The sequence below is a fragment of the Gracilinanus agilis genome, chromosome 2 (genome assembly GCF_016433145.1).
Source record: "Gracilinanus agilis isolate LMUSP501 chromosome 2, AgileGrace, whole genome shotgun sequence".
NCBI lineage: Eukaryota > Metazoa > Chordata > Mammalia > Didelphimorphia > Didelphidae > Gracilinanus > Gracilinanus agilis.
The window spans coordinates 305,681,508-305,703,550 of record NC_058131.1 but is presented as its reverse complement, the minus strand read 5'-3'; the positions used below and the strand labels follow the sequence as shown (position 1 = coordinate 305,703,550).

The following is a 22,043-nucleotide window of genomic DNA, read 5'->3' as shown; positions in this document are numbered from 1 at the left end:
ATGTCTCCAAAGAAATAATTTACGTGAATCCAAAAAGGAAAATCTCAACAGAAAAGGGAAATCAAAAAAAAAAAAAACAAACCCAAAACCTAAAACAAAACACAATCATCTACTAAAAATAGTCCCCTTCATCTGAAAGGCTTGGACCCCACATTTTTACATATTGTCATAAAGATAACTGTTCAACAGTTCGTGCAAAATGAAGTATTGGAGGAAGATTTTAGAAAAGAAAAAGACATTGAAGTAGAGAAATCATCGAAGCCATGCATAGAGCAGGCTTACACATCATCTTATTTGGAAACTAGATGTGTTTATTTTAGGTGGTCTACTTTGTGTAACTTCCCCAAAATATGATTTTTTTTCCATGTAGAATTTTTCATGCTTCTCTCAGTCTTTTTCTGTCTGTCTGTGGGATACTGAAGTTCTTACCAAGGATTGAAATAGGTTCATTTTGTGTTTGGCTGAGGAGTAATGGATAACGAGGTCCATCAGTGGTTTACTAACAAGTGTATAAGCTTATGCAGTGCTAACAGGAACATGTATAGGAGTGGGTCTGTAGCATAAATAGGTCCTGTACCTACAAAAGAGAGAAATGAGCAAAGTTAATGCTTTATTCTAGAATGAAGCTACTCATGCCATGCAGATGTGGAAATGGAAGTAGGTTAAAGGGGTCTTATGCCATCAGGGGCAAATCTCCCATCATTTAGAGCAGTAACATTAGGGGTTTAGCTTGAGCAAGGGTACTGAGCATGAGGTCGCAAGGTTATTTTTATTTAGTTTTTACATTTAAAAATTACTGACACTAAAAAAGATATCTTTTTATATTTCACTCAATCAGTCAATAAATGTGTATTAAGCATCTTCTATGTGCCCGGCACTACACTAAGTGCTGAAGATACAAAAGGAGGGATGTTTTTGTAATGCAAGGAACTCATATATTCTTCTGCCTTCCCCTCTTATCAAACCAGCCCTTATAAATAAATCAGAATAAAAAAAGAAAAGAAAAAAATGTGCAACAAAATTTAATGCCGTAACCAACACAGATACTATTCCACATTCGTTGTCTTTCACCTCTGCAAAGAGAGGAAGCACAAGCCTGATTTAGTGATTAATGTAATTCACATTATATATGATGTGAATATAAATATATGTATATATTCACATTATAAATATAGCCTTTGTTTACAAGGCATGTTCCTCATGGTACCTCTGGGAAATTGATGGTGAAATTATTAGTATTTTTTTTTATCAGGTGGTAGAAAGAGCCCTGGATTTAGAGTCTGAGAACCTGGGCTCAAATCCCAGCTTTGTCCCTTGCTGTCTGTATGAAATCATTTCCTCTTATCAGTTTTATCATCAATAAAATGATGGCGGTTGAACTGGAATGCCTCTGAGGTCCCTTCAAGTTTTCAATCAATGATCCTATGAATTGAGTCTTAGGGGGATTAAATGATTTGCCTAAACTCACACAACTCATAAGTCTAGCTGCCAGTTAGTCAATAAGCATTTATTCAGCACTATGTACCAAGTACTGTGCTAAACACTTGGGGATACAAAGAAAGGTGAAAAAAAAGTTCTCTGTTCTCTAGAGTGTAAATTCTAATGGCGAATCCAATGCATCCATATCAATATAGAGAGATTATAGAAAGGTAATCTGAAAGGGGAAGATGTTAGCAGTTAAGGTGAACAGGAGGTGGCTCCTCCACACGCAAGATGGCATTTGATGAGTCTTGAAGGGAAACTAGGACTTGGAGAAAAGGGGGAAGAGCATTCCAGACACAGGGAACAGATGATCTGAAGGCCATGGATATGGGAGAGTAGTGTTTGAGGACCTTCAAATAGGCTAGTGTATACATGGAGGGGAGCAAGATTAAGAAGGCTGGAGAGGTAGGAAGGGGTCAGTCATGAAGAGCTTTCATTGCCAAACAGATGAATTTATATTTGATGCTGGAGACAATAGGGAAAAATTTTGGCTTATTAAGGTTGGCAAGTCCAATGCTCTTTTCTTGATAGCTTACAAGCTCCCATTGTTTTACTTTCCTTCTCATCCTTTCTAAATATTATCCATTCATTAAGATTGAACACAAGTTCCATCTCCTCCATGAAGCCTTGTTTCACCATTCTGGCCTTTATTGATCTCTCTCTTCTCTGTTTAATTTGTAATATTCATTTTGGTACTTAATTTTACTCTTATATTATTCTTTGTTGACTCATCTGTATCCATCTTGTCTCCCTAACAATATTGTAAGCTCCTTGAGGATCAGAGTCATTTTTTATCTTAAGAGCATAGTGGCTATTCAGTAAATGTTTATTGATTGGTCTTCTAGATACAACTCTGATTCCCAAATCACTTTTTCTTTTATTCTTTCCAAGTTAAACAAACAAACAAACTCATGGTCAACCATTTTTTTGGATAACCATCCATTTTCCAGCACTGAGTCCCACTTCCCATACCCACTTCACTTGTGTATGTATAAAAAGAAGGAATGAGCTACATGGTCTCTTTCTTCAAGGACTTTACAGTTTAAAGGGGGATGGATGCAAGATGAATATATCTGAAAGATGTTTTAAGTTTTTTTTTTTTTTAACCCTTACCTTTTGTCTTAGAATCAATACTTTGTATTGGTTCCAAGGAAGAAGAGTGGTAAGGGCTGGGCAATGGGTGTTAAATGACTTTCCCAGTGTCACACAGTGAGGGAGTATTTGAGTTCAGATTTGAACCCAGGACCATCTTTAGGCTTGGCTCTCAATCCACTGAGACACCTAGATGCTCCCTGTTTTAAGTTTTGGTTTTTGTTTTTTTAAAAAACCAATAACTAATGAATGAATAAGTGAGAAAACCACTTATGTAGCATTTACTATGTGCAAAGTATTATGCTAACCACTGGGGACACAATTAGAAAACAGGCTAGTCTTTACCCTCAAGGAGCTTATGTTTAATCTATTAACAAGTATTTATTAGGCACTTTCTATGTACTAAGCACAATACTAGTTGATAGAGATTCAAAGAGAAAAAAATAGTCCCACTCTCCAAGGAACTTATAAATAAAGGAGATATGCGAGAGTTTTTTTTACTTCTTCTTCCCTTGATATTCTGAAGATAAAGAAGCATCAAGAGATAATGTCTAAGTTATGGATATATATATATATACTTCCAGAAAACAATCTCTCACATTTTTATGGCACTTTAACTTTTCAAAATGCTTCTATATCCGTTATTTCATTTGAATTTCTCACAATAGTTCTGTGAGGTAGGCGGGGATTACTAGATCCATTTTATAAATGAGGAGGTAGGTATTGGTAGGAGAGTCTTGGCCTGTGTCACACAGTTATTCGCAGAGCTGAGACTGGCCCTGGGATCTTTAGACTTCCTGGCTGGTATTATTTAGTGCTAAGAGACAACGCTCTCTCCGCCTATGGGGTATAGGAAAGCAACGCTTCATTCTTTCTTTTCTCACAGGAGGGTGTTCTAACTAAGTCATCAGAAGACAATTTGGAAGGCGATGGAAGAGTTAGAGGTAGGATAATGATAAGTAATATATATTTTTTAAAGCTAGGACTTTAAGTTTTGTAATAAACTACACACACACACACACACATACACACACAAATACAGACACTGTCTTTTGATCCTAACAACTCTGAGAAGTAGGTATTGTTATCTTCAATTTACAGAAAAGGAAGCTAAACGTCTGAGACAGGATTTAGACTCAAGTCTTCTTGATTCCAAGTCCAGAAATCTATCTGCTGTGCCTTCTCAGTGGCTCCTACTATTAAATAATAGCTAGCATGTAAAATGTACTTTAAGTTTTGTAAAACACTTTACATCTGTTCCTTGATCCTTACAACAACCTGTGAAGTAGGTGCTATTATATTCATTTTACAGGTGAGGAAACTGAGCATAAGTGACTTGTCCAGAAACACTGAGCTAGTAATTAACTAAAAAGATTTAGATTTAGGTCTTTTTGCTTGCAGGCCCACAGCTACCTCCAGTGGAGCTATTGAAATTCTTCCATAGAGGCTCTTGGGGAAAGGCTACATCCTAAACTTTCTTCTTCATCACTGCTGGTCACAGGGAGAGGGCCTAGGATGACTGGCTCGTATCTAGATCAGTATCCTCCAGTTAAGCTAACAGAAATGGGCTTTGATTTTAGCAAAGCAAAATCAATCTAAACTGCAAAGCGGATAAATTAAGGGAAATGCAATTTGTTTTACAAACATTCTTGACTTTATTGGAGTCCCTTCAAGTTTCTCATAGTGTGGCATGTGCAAGTAGGAACAGCACCAAGTTGAGCTCCGGAGCCCCAAGTTCAAGACTCAACTTTGCTACGACTTCATCCTATGATCTTCAGCCAGGCATTTGCCATTCCCGTGTCTCATTTTCTCCAAGTGGGGATAAAACTTTTCCTCACCCAACCCCCAAAGTTATTGAGGTCAAGGGAATGAAATGAAACACTCTGTGTGAAAAGGCTTCATCAAGTTTAAAGCCAAAGAAGCCAATAGAACCTTATTATTTATTTGCAGCTTCCCTAGCGTATTTGAAATTCAATTTCATTTATAACAATTCACTTTGCATGCAAGTTCTCAGGAAAACACTCTTACTATATAGTTTGGTGCAGCTGGGTTGTTTGGGGGGTGATTCTTTCTCAGCCCACACTTAGCTGGAGGCCCAAAGCCACTAGGAGAGAAGCACTCCCATCAACATCTCAGGACCAGATGTAAAAGATGGAAATGAGCTTCAGCTACCTAGTGCATCCTGCTGTCAGTACAGGGTTGTTCTTTCCAGTGGAGCTTCTAATGCTTGGCTGAATCTATTTTTAAATGCTTCAATCAATGTGGATTCACCACTTCCCTTAAAAGGCTGAGGCTGAAGCTGAGCCTGCCACAAGCTGAAATTGCATTCAATGCCAGTGATGCAGTGGGGAAAAAAGCAACACCCCTCCCCAAAACAAAACAAACCACTGAGCTTGAAAACTGAATGATATTTAATTATAATGACCAGTTTAGCCCCAAAGAAGAGAGGAGAAAATGTGTCTCTCTTCTTTGCAAAGGGAGGGTGAATGACTATGATCATGGAACATTAAAGACTCTTGGTTGGAGAGTGGATTAATTTTGCTGAACTCACCTTCAAAAAAGAGCACTCTTTTTTAAAAAATACTTTTGGTTACAAGTGATGCCTCTCCAGGGAGGGGAGAGGGAAAGGAAATATTCAGAAATGAAGATTTAAAAACAAAAGGGGATATTGATTGGACCTGTGATTTAATTGGTTTTGACCTAGGGCAAGTCACTTAACCTCTCACTGCCCTGATTAGTTTTACACTAGACTTAAGTCTCTGCTGGGAGTTCCTTACACTAAAGATAAACAAAAATATTACTAAATTTTTAGAGCAGTGTGGTGAGTGGGGAGAGGAGGTGAGGTTAGCTAGGTGGTTTAGGGCACCAGGCCTGGAGTCAGGGGACCTCAATTCAAATATGACCTTAGACACTTCTGAGCTATGTGACCCTGGGCAAGTCACTTAACCACCATGTAGCTCTTCTACCTTGGAACCAGTAACCCAACAAGTACTTACAGACAGTCATCATATTTTAGCCATTCCCTCAAGTATTCTCTCTGACATAATAAGCACTGACTCTTTGGATGGCTACTCATATGCATGAACGAGGCCTCTCACCATCTTGGTTGCCTTTCAATGGAGGCTCTCCAGATCATCAATATCTTTCTTAAAGTGTGAGACCCAGAATTGAGTACAATTCACTCTTGTCCATTCCTCAGACTGAGGACATTAGTATAATTCAATTTAATTCCATTCAATTCAACACTGATTAAGTGCCTACTATGTGAGCAGTAACCTATTTGTAACGGATAGAGGGGCCCTCATTGAAGGTGAGAAGACTTGGGTTCATCTTGTCTTTTGACATATACTAACTACCTAATCCCAAGTAAGTTTCTTAACTTCTCAGTACACCAGGCAACTAATACTATAAGTTACAGATGAGTTGCCTGTCCCCATCCTGGAGGACATTTCCAAACTAGGAACTCCTTGCATTAATAAATGCACAGATCCAGACAAAATACAGGGCAGAAACAAAATGAAATGAAGATGTGCAAGACACAATGGTAGGTACTGAGGAGACAAAGACATCATCAAAATGGTCCCCTGTTTTCAAGGAGCTTATAATGTTATTGAACTTGATGCCACAATTAAATTGCAGCCTCAGTTTCCCCTATAGGCTGAACAATTCCTTTACTTGTAGAAGATCTTTTCTGGGCTTATTGTCTCATCCTTAAGCACTCCAGCTCTGCCACTAACTAGCTATATGATCTTGGACAAGGCTTCACTGCATAGAGGCTCAATTTCCCATCTTTAAAATGAAGTTCTTAGATTGGCTGCTTCTTTAACTGCAATATGAAGGCATTAGTCTCCAAGGTCCCTACCTCAATGTAAAATGAGAAGTCCCTTTCTTCATTGTAAAAGAACAGAGACTCATGACAAAAGTCCATCTGTGGAGGCAGCTGAGTAGCTCAGTGGATTGAGAGCCAGGCCTAGAGACGGGAGGTCCTAGGTTCAAATGCGGCCTCAGACACTTCCCAGCTGTGTGACCCTGGGCAAGTCACTTGACCCCCATTGCCTACCCTTACCACTCTTCCACCTAGGAGCCAATACACAGAAGTTAAGGGTTAAAAAAATTTTTTTTTTTTAAAAGTCCATCCGTGCTCTAAATCCTACAATCTCTATGGTCCCATCCAGGTCTAATAGTTTATGATTCTGTGTATTCCCATCCTTCCTAAGGCAATGTCTGTGCCTATATTGTAGCAAAATACCTCAATTAGAAGGAAAAAAAATATTCAGCCACTTGCTGGTATGTTTTGTCCTTATTTGGATGTTTCTAATTCCATTCAAAAATGTCTGCCAAGGAGATGCAAAGATGGGATAAATTAATAGATTTTTAAAAATCATACTTCTTGAATCTCCTTCTGGTGTAACTATGCTTAATAGTCTTCTAACTGCTTCCTGAGTGTGTAGTTGTAGACTATTGTTATTCAAGGCCTTTTAATAATAATGGATTGAATTTGTATAGCGATTTATAGTTCACAAAACAAAACTTATAGTTTACCAACAGCCCTAGGAGGTGGGAGAGTTGGAATTTCTGAAGCAAATTGTAGGCCTGCCCTTGGAGATATCCCTAAGATATCTATCCTTGAGATAAGTGGTGGATGGCCAGGCTCTCAGGACACAGGATTCTTTCTGTACCTTGGATGAGTACAATGATTGTGTGCCTTAAGCAGGAGCCATCAGAGCACTTTTTATTGGGGACAGTTGGGGTAGGGGGTGCAGTTAGAAGTAAGCCAGTTCTTGTAGCCTCATGGCTTCTTTTTTGCAGTCTTGTAGATCTAAGCCTAGAAGGTGCCTCAGAAGCCATTTATGCAAACTTCCCTCATTTTACAGATTAGGAAACTGAGGACCAGGGAAGTTAAGTGACTAGTCCAAGGACATAAAAGTAATAAGTACCAGAGGCTAGATTTGAACCAAGGCCCTTTAAATCTAGAGCCTTCATTTTTTCTCCTAAGCCATGCCGTATACTTTTCTATTCCTGTAGTGAGAATAGAAAGGTTCTATGAACAGCACTTTAGAGGCAAATGCATTCATATTCAGAACAAAAGCATTAGCCAGCAGTGCACAGCATATTTTTATTTAAGCTCCTGTGACAAATGAAAAATGGTCCCCGTAGATGAGAAGGTAATCTTTCCAATGACTGAAGGAGCTGGAGGCCATGTCTGCTGGGAGAACCTTCACTTGGGCTTTTAAGCACTATTTGTAGCCTACTTGTATTATACCTTCAGCCTCAATGATTCCAGTTTAGAGATTTTTTTTTTTTAATGCTCAAGGACTTCCAAAAGACCTGGTATAAATAGCCAACCAATACTGTGATCTGCTCAGGTTGGGGATGAAAGGCATTAAGAGGATATTGCCTTGTGGGAGATGAGGCCAAGGCACATAATACCTCAGGGGATGAATTCAGGGGAGCCCTTGAGCAGGTATTTTGCTTGGGATTTGGTACTGGCCTAGCTAATGATGACAACACCTCAACTCTGATCAGCTATCCAAAGAAGTAAACCTGTGATGATTTACATTTTAAATAATTATTTTCAATACTTATTAGATCAGAGGAATCAAAATATCACAAAACTTTCAGTTCCTCCAAGTCCTTCTCAGAATTCATTTTCCATTCTCATTTGCAGCTAGGCAGCATAGGAAGACAAAATGTGAGTTCAGAGAGTGAATAGGCACTTACTAACTGTGTGACTCTAGGCAAGTCAATTAACCCTCAGTTTCCTTACCTATAAAATAGAGATAATGACACCTACCTCCAAAGGTTGTTGTGAGGTTCAAGTGATATAATATATGAATAGCACTTTGCAAATCTTAAAGCATTATATAAATATTAACTGTGATAGTGGTTATTATATATATTTATATGAACAGCTCATTCTTTAGCTAGTAAAATATTATGTAAGTTACCTGGTTCAGTGGAAGGCTGAGAATTATGAAGTCTGTGTTCTACCTGACCTTTGGCAAATCAATTAATCTTTATGGATCTCTGTTTCCTTGTTTATAAAATAAGAATACTAATATTCCTCCTTTAGGGAGTTTGTTGGGATCAAATGAGATAATGTATGTGAACTAGAAGGGATCTGAGAGTCTAATCCCCTCTTTTTAAAGAAAAGACAGATATAAAAAAAGTTAAGTAACTTGCCCTGGGTCACACATCTGATAAGTATTTGAGGCGGGATTTGAATCCAGGTCTTACTGACTGCTAGACTATCTGTCTCTCTCTTTTTCTCTACCTCAATTCTTAACCACCCCCTTCCTTTCCCGAAGAATAATTTATTTTCTGAGGTGCTTGTCTCTGAAGAGAAACATTTTCTAAATCAGGACTGTTGAGGAAATAGTGTGCCTTCTTCCTTAAAAACTTCTTTCAACAAGTAAACCCACAGATCTCAGGAAAATGGAAGAAAGCTGCAGCAATGTCTTGCTGAGTCACCCATCCAGTGCACTACAGGAGGAGTGTGTGGGCGCTGGACAGTTCCCCACAACAGCTTTACATTAGCTTCACCAGATTCAAATAGCACTGGGGGCTGGAGATTAGCCACTCTAAGGAAATCTGAATTCTAAAACTGAAGCAATTCAGAATTGCCAGAGTTCATAGGATCATAAGAGTTAGAATCAGGAATGATTCCATACCCACCATAATGCCTATCGATCAATAAAGTAATCCATAAACAAACACTGATTAAGCATCTCCTCTGTACCAGGTGACATGAAAAACACTGGGGATAAGAGTAACAATATTCCCTGCTCTCAAAGAGCTTCTACTCTAATGGAATTGGAGGGTCTAGACTCTAGATTCCTAGTTCACATAAGCCCCTGTGTATTATGCAGATTCCATTGGAAGAATATTTTCAGTCAGCTCCTTAGGAGATATATCTCTGTGTATTTACTTATACTGATGCCCAAATCAATATTCCTTTTTTTCTTGATATTTGCAAGAATGATTTCCATCATTATAGGAGTTTTAAGGTTGGGAATCACAGTCAAAAATACTTTCTACTAATATGTCTGCAAAGTCTCACTGTCATTTTCCTTAAATCCTAGGTTTCAAAGTTGCTAGCTGTCAAGATAGAAGCTGCCTTCCCTTAGCACCATTCCTCACTCTTATAATCTTATCCATACTTCTGCTGAGTCTCTAACCAGCTGTGCTCTGGAAGGTCCTTCTATGGTTAACAAATATTCCTGGTCTTATACCTATTCCTCCTTCACTTTCTACATTTCCTTGTCCCTCCTGATGTCTTGGTCTCCTCTAGAAGACACTGCCTTCTTTACTACCCTTTTTGGTACCATATGTTCTTTCTTTTATTTCCCATAAGAGGAAAAAAACATTCTGTTCTCCTCACTGTCATTTCCAGACCCTTCCTCTGCCATCATCACTCAGTAGCCACTCTTCCTTTGAGGTCCACTCTATCAGTATATATCAATTGGTCTAGATCTTTGATATGGGCAGTCATCTACTCCTTGTGATTTCCTTTTTTTTTTTGAAAAATTTTATTTAATTAATTAAGAATATTTTTCCATCATTACATAATTCATATTCTTTCCCTCCCCTCTTTCCACCCCCTCCCGTAGCCAACAAGCAATTCTACTAGGTTTTACATGTCATTGATCAAGACCTATTTCCATATTATTAATATACTCGTGAATTTTGTTAAGTTATGTCCACCCTTTCTCAGAATATTCAGTATCTATGTCTTCAGCTAGATTTAAACCCTCGTCCTCTTACCTAGTTACTTTAATTGGTACTCTACTCTCTAAAACATCTTGATTTCTCTCAGCCAACCATAACTCTTCTACTACCTTCATGGCTTAGATTTCCAACAATCTTCTTATTATAATTTCTTATCTCCCTGCATCTTACTCCTAAGACTCTTCTCTGTTCAATCACTCCAACACACACCGCTTTCCTAGTCCATCAACCCTACTCTGGCTGCACTGTCCCCCCTTCAAAATCATCACCTTACTGTTCGTTGGTTCAGATATATATCATCTTCTGTCCTTAAATCCGTTGCTCCCTTACCCTGTTAGTACTTATGCCTCAGGCAAACGGAAGAACCAGATTGCACAAATGTCTTTTTGAGTCACCCACCCTGCTATATTCTCCCTGAGGTGTGTGTGGCAGCTGGACAGTTCCTCACAAATACTTTTCTTCGCCTTATCCCCACTAACTTCCTACCCATGTGCTGCTGAATGATGCAGGACAAAGTCAGTCAACTGTGCCAACTAGGTCAACTATGAGTTTATGTTATCTAATCTCAGTTGAGCTGTCACTATGGTGCAACAATCCTTTTATTCTCCACTGATGATTCAAAGACAGTGGCTATCCTCAAGTCTCCTATTCCCAGGGGGTATGTTGGTAACAGTTTAACAACCAGCTTTCCAAAAAAAGTACTCATGACATGCTTTTAAGTTTGACTTGTATTATTAACATTTCCCCTATCACTTTCTTAAATCTAGACAATTAAAAAAATAACAATTTGAACCATGATTTGCAGCACTCACCACAAATATTGCCTGGACTGGTAGTAGATGTACTGGCTCCAGTATATTCCTACCTCTCTCTTCTCCCTTTTATTCCCCTCAGCAGAGATTGCTATTTTCTGCTCTACTAGGGAAATAGAGGCCATATACCATGATTACCTTTCCCCCTATGGAACCTTTTAATACTCCTCTATGTACTCCTGCTTCCATTTTCTCTCCTTTGCTTCAGATTATGAAGATAATCTTTCTTCCTACTAAGGACAAGCATTCTTTTGCTCAAATTATCATTCTTTCCTCATACATTGTTTTCCTTCTTTTTGCCTACAAATATACCAAAGTCTCTCCATCCTTTGAAAAAGCAAAACAAAAACAAAACTTCACTTAACCTTGTCATCCCCTCAAGCTGGCATTCTGTTGTCTCTTCTCTCATCTATAGCCAAACTTCTAGAAATAGCTTTCTAAATTGTTGTCTTCAATGCCCCTCTTCCTGCAGTCTTTTAAACCTCATATCTGATTCCCTATTCTATTACAAGACTGAAATGGCTCTTTCCATAGTTATCGATGATCTTTGTGTCACTATATCCAATGATCTTTTCTCAGACATTATACTTCCTGACCTCTGTGCAGCTTTTGATATTGTCGACTCTCTCCTCCATTGCTTTGTGAGACTGCTCTCGCTTGATTCTCTTCATATCTATTAGTTCTTTCTTAATCTCCTTTGCTTGCGCACCTTCCACAACTTGTCTTTTCACTTTGAGTGTTCCCCAGTGTTCTGCTCAGAACCTTCTCTTTTCTTCTCTCTATTCCTCTCAGTGATCTTCAGAGTTCCCATGGGTTCAATGATCATTTCTATGTAGATGATTCCCAGATCAGTATTTTCAGCCCAAATCTCTCTATGAACTCTAGTCCTGCTGCACTAGCTACATTTACTCCTGGATTTGAGATTCCATACCTATCTCAAACTCAATATTTCTATAATAAAATCCATTATCTTTCTCCCTAAACCCATTCTCAATAACTTCCCTATTTCTACTGAAAGTAACACCAACACTCATCCATGTTCACTTTAGAGTAGTCCTCTATTCACTTCCTCTCACCATTTCACATCTAGTGAGTTGTCAGGTCTTGTCAATTATACCTCCACGATATTATTCCAAACCTTTCCCTTCTCTCCAAACACATGATCACTACCCTGCATTCATCACCAATCTGGATGATTGCAATAGCCATCTAATAGGATGGCTCCTTATCTTAAATCTCTCCCCTATCAATCTATCCTCTAAACACTTGCCAAAGAGATATTTTGAAAGCATAGGTTTAACTATGCCATTCTCTAATGCTTCTAGGATAAAAATGCAAACTCATTTTTTTTTGTCATTTAAAGCTCTTCACAACCTGGTTCTGGTTTATCTTTCCAGATTTATTATACATTTTTTCCCTTCATGTCAAACTGGCCTACTTGTACCTCACATATGACATTGTATCTTCTGTCTTTACCCAGGCTTTCCTCTATGAGCGGAATGTACCCCTTTTTACTTTTATCTCATAGAAACACCCATTTCAGCTGCTACTCCCCTAGTTCCAAAATTACCTTCTCTTTGCATTGTTCATATTTTCTATATTCTTCTATTTCTAAGTATATATGTTGTTTCCCCAAAAGAATGTAAGTTCCCTGAGGGCAGACATTGTTTCCTTTTTGTCTTAATATCCATAATACTTAGCACAGTGTTGGACCTATAGTAACATTTAATAAATATTTGCTGATTGATTTGCCCTAACCTAGACTTTCCCAGACTTCCCTATTTCTGTTGATGGTAATACTATCCTTCTTGTCATCTAGGTTTGCAACCTTGTATTCACCCTTTTCTTCACTCTCCCTCATTTCTCCTCCTCTGGCACATCTAATCCATTGCTAAGTCTTGTCAGTTTTATCATTATAACATCTCTTACATCCGTCCCTTTCTCTCAACTCACCTGGTCACCATCCTAGTTCTAATCCTGATCATTTTCCGTTGTCCTATTACATTAGACTTAAAAAACCCAAACTCTTGCCTTCCATCTTAGAATCAATATTGTGTATTGGTTCCAAGGCAGAAGAGCAGTAAAGACGAGGCAATGGGAGTTAAGTGATTTGTCCAGGGTCACACAGCTAGGAAGTATCTGAGGCTAATAGACTCTTAACTAACTGATCAATTAGACTTCCAACTTTTCCTGGTCCTGATCTAATTTTCCACACAGTTGCCAGAATAATGTTCTTAAGCATAGGCCTGACCCGCCTTCTCCAGCTACTGGTACTCAGAATGGCATATTTGTTAATATCATGGCTAGGCTGAGTGTCAACCATGGATATCTTGAGTTCCCTTAGATTTCTATTAAATACGATTTCCTATGTAGGTGGCTTTTCTAGGTAGCTAGGTAGCATAGTGGATAGTGTTGAATTTGGTGTTAGAAAAATATGAATAGAAAATTTGCCTCATTCACCTATTAACTTTGCAAATTTAGGCAAGTCATGTTACCTCTCTTGGCCTCAGTTTTCTCATCTGTAAAATGGGCATAATAATAGCACCTAACACAAGGTTGTTGAGAGGCTCAGATGAAAATAAAAGTGCTCTGCAAACTTTAAAATGCTTGTTAGTATTATTAAGTGATATTGCTTCTTAACAAACAACTGAAGGAAGAAGAAAGAAGATGAGGAAAGAGGAGGACGATGATGGAGAAAGAAGGGTAGAGAAGAATACGTGTAGGGGAAAGGTACTGGAGTTGTTTACATTAGGCTTTTCCAACTTCAGGGATGAACAATGATGTCCCCTTATTCAGCCTTTCTTAAAACTGGGTCCAGAGTCATTTTGCACTTCCTAGAGCATCAAACATGGCAGAATAGTTGGGACAGGCCTGTTATATGACTATGTTCTTTCAAAATGTTTTCATTGGATTTTAATTGTCACATTAACTACTTCATATTTCTTGCAGTGGGTTTCAGATGCCACTGGAGTGTGCAGGAGGTTTATTTGTCATTATTAAGCTAGAGAATTAGACTATGTGAATAGTGAGGACTAGTCTTCGGAAGGTACATTATCTAATTAATTTTATTATATTAAACAAGCACCATGATTTTGCTAATCACTGTTAAAGAAATCAAAGCCTCCTCTGTTCAAAAGATATTGACTTTATCACTTAATCTCCATCAAGGTAAAACAGGCCAAAACACAGAAGCCATTGCAAGTCGAAATAGCCTCCCAAAGGGCGAAAACTGGGGCAGTTGCAGCCCTGACCTGGGGTCCACAAAAATGTAACACTTGAAGCAGTTTCTGACTGGGAACATCCCTTTGAAAGCTGCCCAGCAACAGCTGAATTCGAACAGCTCTAACAGGAAGTCTTCTAAGAATGATAACTTCTTCTCTTGATGAATATAAAGTGGAGCCTATATTCCTGGTCAGCATTGACCCACAGTCAGGAGAATAAGCACTTTTGAATTATTATTTTCAGTAGTTGAGCTGGATTTGTACTGGGCTAGTCATCCAAACTCCCTCAATCTGTCTCCAAAGAAATCAAGGGCATGCATTGGAAAAATTCCTGGCTGGGTTAGGGGCATAGTTTATGGCCATGAAACAGAATTAAATGGTGGCTCAGCCTCATTATCATCATGCTCTAATTAACTGTTGCCTAGGTGGTCCCCTCTATCAGGTAGCTGCTCCCTTCTTACCTCTACTGCTTAAAATATCCAGCATCTTTCAAAGCTCAGCTAAGGTGTCACATTTTGCATGAAACCTTTCTCGATCCCCACAGTTATGAGTTCTCTGTCTGTTTCTGCTTTTTTGTCTCTGACTCGTCTTTCTGTCTGTCTGTTTCCTATTTCTGTCTATAGATATCTCTCTTCCTTCCTGTCTCTCTCCGTTTCCTTTTTCTGACTTTGTCTTTCCCTCTCAACACTTTGTTGTTTTGCATGTATTTTGTTCTTATCTACATGCACATTCCATTCCCTAGTAGAATGTAAGTCTTACATACATTAAAAGCAGTAACTATTTCACTATTTTATTTTTGTATGTCAAGTGTCTAGCATAATACCTTTTACAAACACACACACATACACATATATGCATATACATATACATATATATATATTTATATTTCTTACTTCTTCCCTCTGTACCTTGGTTTTGTCATCTGGTTTTAAAAATGGGTTTGGAGTAGATGCTTTTAGAGAATTCTTGTTCTAAAAGCTACAGAGTCAAACCTAGACTCTTTGCTTAAGAAACTCCCAAAGGGAGTAGCTCCTAGACCTCCTGGTTCCCTTCTCTTTACCTCCTCCTCCAGGGATCCCTTACTGGATGCCATATTGGGTATCATCATTGTCCTCTGAAGTGTCTTCACTTGGGATGCATAGTATCAATCTGTATCAAGTAGAATTAACACAGTGAGGTAGAGTGGTGCATTGTAAAAAGTCATGGGAAAGAGGGCAGAAAGCCTGAGTTTTATTCCCTCCTGCCTCTGATGCTGACTTGATGTAGGATCTTGAATATGTCATGTCCTTTTCCAAAGTCTATTTCCTTTGAAGGACTGGGGCAACAAAACCAGCTCTTCATCAACTACATCACAGGAGTCTAGATGAGATAATATAAGTGAAAGCCTTTGGACAACTGCAAATCTCCATAGATTAAGAGAACTGGACCTAGAAGGGACTCCTAAGATGATTCGGTTCAACTCTCCTATTTTGATGAAGGAAAGAAACTGAGTTCTATGGAAGCTAAATGATTTGCTTGTGGTCACAGGACTGGAATCTAGGGCTTCCTACTCCAAATCTACTGCTCCTACCATTATGAAGTGCTATAAATAAGGGAAGAAATGGAATTGTTACCCCAAATGGACTGTATAACATTTGCTAACCACGGATGGTTATTCATACGTGGATGAAGGTAGGTAGGTGGTGCAGTGGATAGAGCACCGGGCTTGCAGTCAGGAAGACCTGAGTTCAAATCTGGCCTCAGACATTCACTAGTCTTTTGTCCCTGTGCAAATCATATAACCCTATTTGCCTCAGTTTCCTTATCTGTAAAATGAGCTGGAGAAGGAAATAGCAAACTTTCTAATATCTTTGCTCAAAAAACCCAAAATAGGGTCATGAAAAATCAGACACAACTATAAGAACAACAATGAGCAGAGCTGAAGCCTCTCAAGCTTCTCCTAGAGTGGAGACATTTGTTATCTATTTGGGTTTCAAGAGGCTTCTTTGGTGGGCTGTAGGATTTAGGTAAAGTAAGATAAAAAGAAGCAATTTTAGATGGCTTTAAAATAAATAACAAAGGCCAGTGTAAAGAAACTTGAAAGCAACATTTTTTCAAGGTTCAATTTGGATAATGGAATGTTATCTATGAGGAATGGAAATAAAGTACAAAGTAAAGCTTTTAGCAAAGGATTTGACAAAGTCTTCCATGTTATACTTGTGGACAAGATGGAGAACTTTGGACTGGTAGAGAAGACAGTTAGGTGGACTGAGAATTGGGTAAATGACTGGAAGGCCAAGAGTAGTCAGAAGTGGATTGATGTTGACTATCTGTAGTAGATGACCCCAGGGATCTGTCCTGGACCCTGTATTCAATATGTTTTATCAGTCACTTGTATAGAAGCACACATTGCATGTCCTGTCAAATTTTCAGATGGAACACAAATGGGAGGGATGGCTAACCTGCTGAAAGACAGAGTTGGAACCCAAAAAGATGCTGGAAGGCAAGAATGATGAGTCAAAGCTAGGTCAATTAAACTAAATGGGGATAAATGTAATATTTCACAGTGGGGTTCAATGAATCAATATCAGAAGGACAAGATGGAAGAGGCATGGTTAGAGAGTAGTTTGGGTGAGAAAGATATGGAGTTTTATCATAATATGAGTTCAAAATGAGTCAGTGGTTCCACATAGTTGCCAAATAAAAGCTCATATGATCTTAGGCCACATAAAAAAGGCAAAGTATCCAAATTAAGGGAAGTAATTGCTTTGACATGCTCTCCTGTACTGTTCTCAGTACTGGGAACCAGATTTTAAGGACATTAATAAGATGGAGAAGGAGCAAAGGAGAGTGAACAGGATGGCAAGGGGACCAGAGATCAGGCCGCATTAGGATAGACTGAATACACTAGGCTTAGAGAATGGAAGATTTGGTGAAGATGAGGGCTAGTAGATGAGAAGAGGTAAAGACAGGACAGTCCTCTTCAAACAATTGGGTTATGTGGAAGAAGGACTAGACTCATTTTGCTGGTCCCCAGAAAACAGGACTAGGTATGGCAGAAAGGTAGATCTTTTTACTTCAAATAAAGAAAAACTTCTTAAAAACTAAGACTTTCCAAAAGCAAGATGGGCTGCTTCCAAGGGAGGGAGCTCCTCCTCCCTAGAGATGGATGGATGCTTGGTTGTCAACAGTGTTGTAGCAGTGATTCTCTGTCAGGAGGTTGCACTAGATGGCTTCTGAGGTCCTTTCCAATGTTGACATTCTGTGATCCAGTGACCTTTTGGAAGCCTTTAACACCATATGGAGTTCCTGCAATACAATTTCTCAGACTAGCCTGCTATATTCACTATTTGCTAAAGGGAAAGGAAACTCATATATATGTATGCATATATATATTTATGCATATATATATATGTATATATATATATATATTTTTTTTAATGAGGATTGACCAGAAAGGAAAGGAGAGAGGTGTAGAAGAGGAGTCAGTCTAGAGGCCTGCTTACCACCATCATAAAGCAGTGGCAACTGGGGGATTTGGCAATGGAAGGAGAGACAGCAGTCTATGAATTTCTGCTGAGCTGAAGGAATCTCTTTGCTGGGGCTGCTTTATTGAGGAGCTGCTAAATGGCCCAGAGAGCAAAGGTGAAAAGCATATAGGAAGATGGCCAAATGATTAGAAGCCATTCTCTTTTCAGAGTGGACAGCTTTGCAGAGGATGAGCCTAGGTGCCCTTAACACAGCATCCCAGGACACTGAATTGGGTACAGTTGGATTTATGTATTCGAGCCAGGCACATGATCTTCTCTGCCTCTTATCCCCCCACTCTACTCTTTTCCCTCTACTAGTTCATAAAAATGCAACATTATAGTATCCTCCATCTGGAAACTGCCAGGAAATACAGGCACACTTAACAAGTGACCGGGGACTTTTGACAGGGAAGTGGTTTATGGAAGAAGCTGAATGGAAATGAATCTCTCTTACTGAAGCACTGGAGCCCCAGGCCAGTGTCTCTGAACCTTGTGCTCCGGGTCCTTTCCACTTGGACCTCAGAGGCCTTGCCCAGTGGGAAGGGCTGCTGTCAATGTAGACACCCAGCTGCTGCTCCCTAGGTTTAGAAGATAGGGCCTTGCAAGGATTCTCCTTCTGTCACCCCTTGTTGATATTTTAATTAAGGCCTTTTCATGTGTATTTGTTCAAGGGGAGCCTGTGAAAGAACAAATGAGCACTAACAGAATTTGGGCAGAATTAATTTCCACCACAGAATTAACATATGCCATTAACTAGGGCAAAAACTAGGAGCAATTAGTGCAATGGGTTTTTAAAGGAATTAGAGAAATATTTGGGAGAAAAGTAGAGCAAGGGATAAAAGTAGGATGTCAGAGTTGTGGATGAGCTTTTCATCTGCCTTGTCATGCATTCCTAAGCCTGAACACAGCCTCCTTCCTAGAAGCTGGACAATGCTGCATTTTGAAGCCTCTTTTTTTTTTTTTTTTTTTTCTATCTATCAATCACTGTTATTCCCCAGCCTGGGCAGTAGCTGAGTCTTCTTGGCTCTCGGGACACACTGTCCTTTCCTAACTCTGTGTGACATCACCTCAGTGGTTCTCCATCCTGATGATGTGCTTGTGGGGGTGACCCCCTGGTGTTGCTATGCTGTCTATCCTCTGGTTCCCTAATACATGCATAAAAATAAGTCTCATTGCCCAAGAAGTATGGGGTCACCTTTCTATTCCTTGGGAGAGAGGGGCAGAAAATTCTCACCTTTAGACATTCCACCTCTCTTGTACCTCTTCTCTCCATAATCACGGCCTTCTTGCTCTAGACCTTATTGCCTTCTATCTGGACTTTAGCAAATTGTCTTCTACCAGATCTCTTTCATTGAAAACAGTTCTGAACAAATTACCAGGCTAATTTCCCCAACGAACTAAACAAACTACTCTAATTAAGCTACCTCCTTGCTCAAAAGTATTCTATATGTTCCTACGACTCACAGAGACTCCCTAACTGATGGGGATTCAGTCCAAATTCCTCAGACTTGTGTTCAAGGCCCTCCACAATCTGGCCCCAAGCTACCTTTTGAAATTTAGAACTGCTCTTTGCTCCCCTCTCCTCTTCACATCCTACAATGGTAGGATCACAGATCTGGATCTGGAGGGAGTCTTAGAGGTCAACTAGTCCAACCTCTTCATTTTATAAGTGGAGAGAATGAGACCAAGAAGGGAAGGGAAGTGATTTTTCTAGGGTCATATAGCTAGTAAGTGTGGCAGCACTGGAACGTAGGTCTTCCTGATATCAAGTCCAGCACACTATTGACCATGCCATACTTCCTCTCAAAGGAGAAGCCTACCATATCTGATATTCTTAGACAATCTTCTTTCCAATAATAAGCCAGGTCCAACTCTTCTTAGGCAGCTAGGTGGTGCAATGGATAGAGAGGGGCCTGGAGTCAGGAAAACTCATCTTCCTGAGTTCCAATCCAGCTTCAGATGCTAGCTATGTGACCTTAGACAGGCCACTTAACCCTGTTTGCCTCAGTTTTCATATCCATAAAATGAGCTGGAGCAGAAAATGGCAAACCCCTCCAATATCTCTGCCAAAAAAAATCCCAAATAGGGCCATGTAGAGTCTGACACAACTGAAAATGACAGAACAATAACAACAACCCCAACTTTTGGAAGTCTGAGGAGAGTCTACATATTTAGGGTGGTATGGCTGTAGTCAAATTCATCTGCTGGCCCACTTGGCTTATTTGTGGTCCCCTGAATATACCATGAACATTTGCACCTCAACACTTTTGTTCATGCCATTCCTTCCACATGAAATGTCCTTCCCATTCCTTTAGGCTTATCTAAGTCCTACCCATTCTTTTTTTAACTGCTACCTTCTGTCTTAGGATTGATATTGAGTGGTAAGAGCTAGGCAGTTGGGGTTAAGTGTCCAGGGAGGGTCACATGGCTAGGAAGTATCTACGGCCACACTTGAACCCAGGACCTCCCAACTCCAAGTCTGGCTCTGTATCCACTGAACCACCCATCTCCCCCAGTCCTACTCATTTTTTTTAATAAACCCTTAATTTCGGTGTATTGTCTCATAGGTGGAAGAGTGGTAAGGGTGGGCAATGGGGGTCAAGTGACTTGCCCAGGGTCACACAGCTGGGAAGTGTCTGAGGCTGGATTTGAACCTAGGACCTCCTGTCTCTAGGCCTGACTCTCAATCCACTGAGCTACCCAGCTGCCCCCCCCCTACTCATTTTTAAAGACCAATATTAAGCCACACTTCATGCAGAAGGTCTTTCCTGTCCACAACGGGCCTCAATGGTATCTTTCCCCTCTCATCTGCCATAGCACTCATCTGGGTTTCTTTTTTTTTCCCCTTAGCACATGTCTTTTGATATTTCTTTATGTAACTTTTTTTCTCCAAGATGTACTGTAAGCTTCATGAGGACAAAAGTCATGTTTGATATTGTATCCCCCAAATCCAGAACGAATAAATACCTCTACTTGGTAGGTGCTTAGTCAGTGATCTTTGATGATGATGTTGACTGCTCTTGGGCAGATGAACCAGAAATGATAAAGGAGTTAGGCCCCTTTTGGGAATGTCATGCCTGGTTAGACCTTGAGGACTCTTCCCTCCCTCCCTGCCCCTAAATCCCCTCGGTCATTTTTAAGGGGAGGATATAAAAAGACTAGGGGAATTTTTAGTATTTAACTTTTACAATGGCTTTTTAATGTGGCAAACTTTGCCACTAATTCTCTTCCCAATCCCTATTTCTTTCTTAATGAGCTCTTGCCCTATAATGATCTCTTAATGGTGTTGCTTAATGAAAATGGTAAACAGGCTATTTTCTCAGCCCAAGTAAGTTGATTGTATCATCATCATCACCATCATCATTATCATCATCAGCGAATATTGATTAGATCTCCCTGGGCATCGGGCCCTGAAGAAGGGACCATGGAAAGAAATAAGGAGACCCAATGGGAGGTGTGAACTTGTAGATCTAAGGCAGGGGGATGCCTGTCCTATCAGCTGCATAAATTCATGTCTAGAAAAGAACATAGAGTATAAGAACCGGGAGGATCCTTAGAGATTCACCCAGCTCAATTTACTAATTTTATAGAGGATGAAACTACAACCTGGAGATGAGAAAGGGCTTGCTCAAGGCTGTTAAGATTAAGATTAGGCCTAGAAACCAGATCTCTCCACTGCTAATTCAAAGCTCTTCAGCCCAACTATAAACCCTCTCTGTCTTGCCCTCAGGCTTTGTTCTTAGAGGATCTCATTATCAAGGAGTTTGTATTTTATCCTAAAGGTAATAGGAAACCACGGAAGTTTGTTGACTAGTGGAGTAACTGTATTTTTAAAAAATTTTTTTTTTTTAACCCTTGTACTTCAGTGTATTGTCTCATAGGTGGAAGATTGGTAAGGGTGGGCAATGGGGGTCAAGTGACTTGCCCAGGGTCACACAGCTGGGAAGTGGCTGAGGCCAGGTTTGAACCTAGGACCTCCTGTCTCTAGGCCTGACTCTCACTCCACTGAGCTACCCAGCTGCCCCCAACTGTACTTTTTAAAAAAATCACTTTGCAGCTATGAAGAGGCTGGATTAGAATGGAGAGAAACTGGAGACATAGAAATCAATTAGGAGGTGGTTGCAGTAGTCTAGGGGATAGGTGATGGGTGCTTAAATTCCTCATGTCACTCTTTGAAGAATCTTCAGGAACTTCATGTT

The 22,043-nt window shown here is 39.7% G+C and overlaps 1 protein-coding gene across 1 annotated transcript in view; it reads right to left on the bottom strand.

Annotated features, from left to right (window-relative positions):
- Positions 1-488: 488 nt before the first annotated feature.
- Positions 489-22,043, bottom strand: part of VSTM2B (V-set and transmembrane domain containing 2B) — a 56,217-nt gene continuing 34,662 nt past the window's right edge. The window contains exon 6 of the mRNA XM_044661432.1: positions 489-577. Coding sequence (XP_044517367.1) covers positions 489-577 — 89 coding nt within the window. The remainder of the gene's footprint in view (positions 578-22,043) is intronic.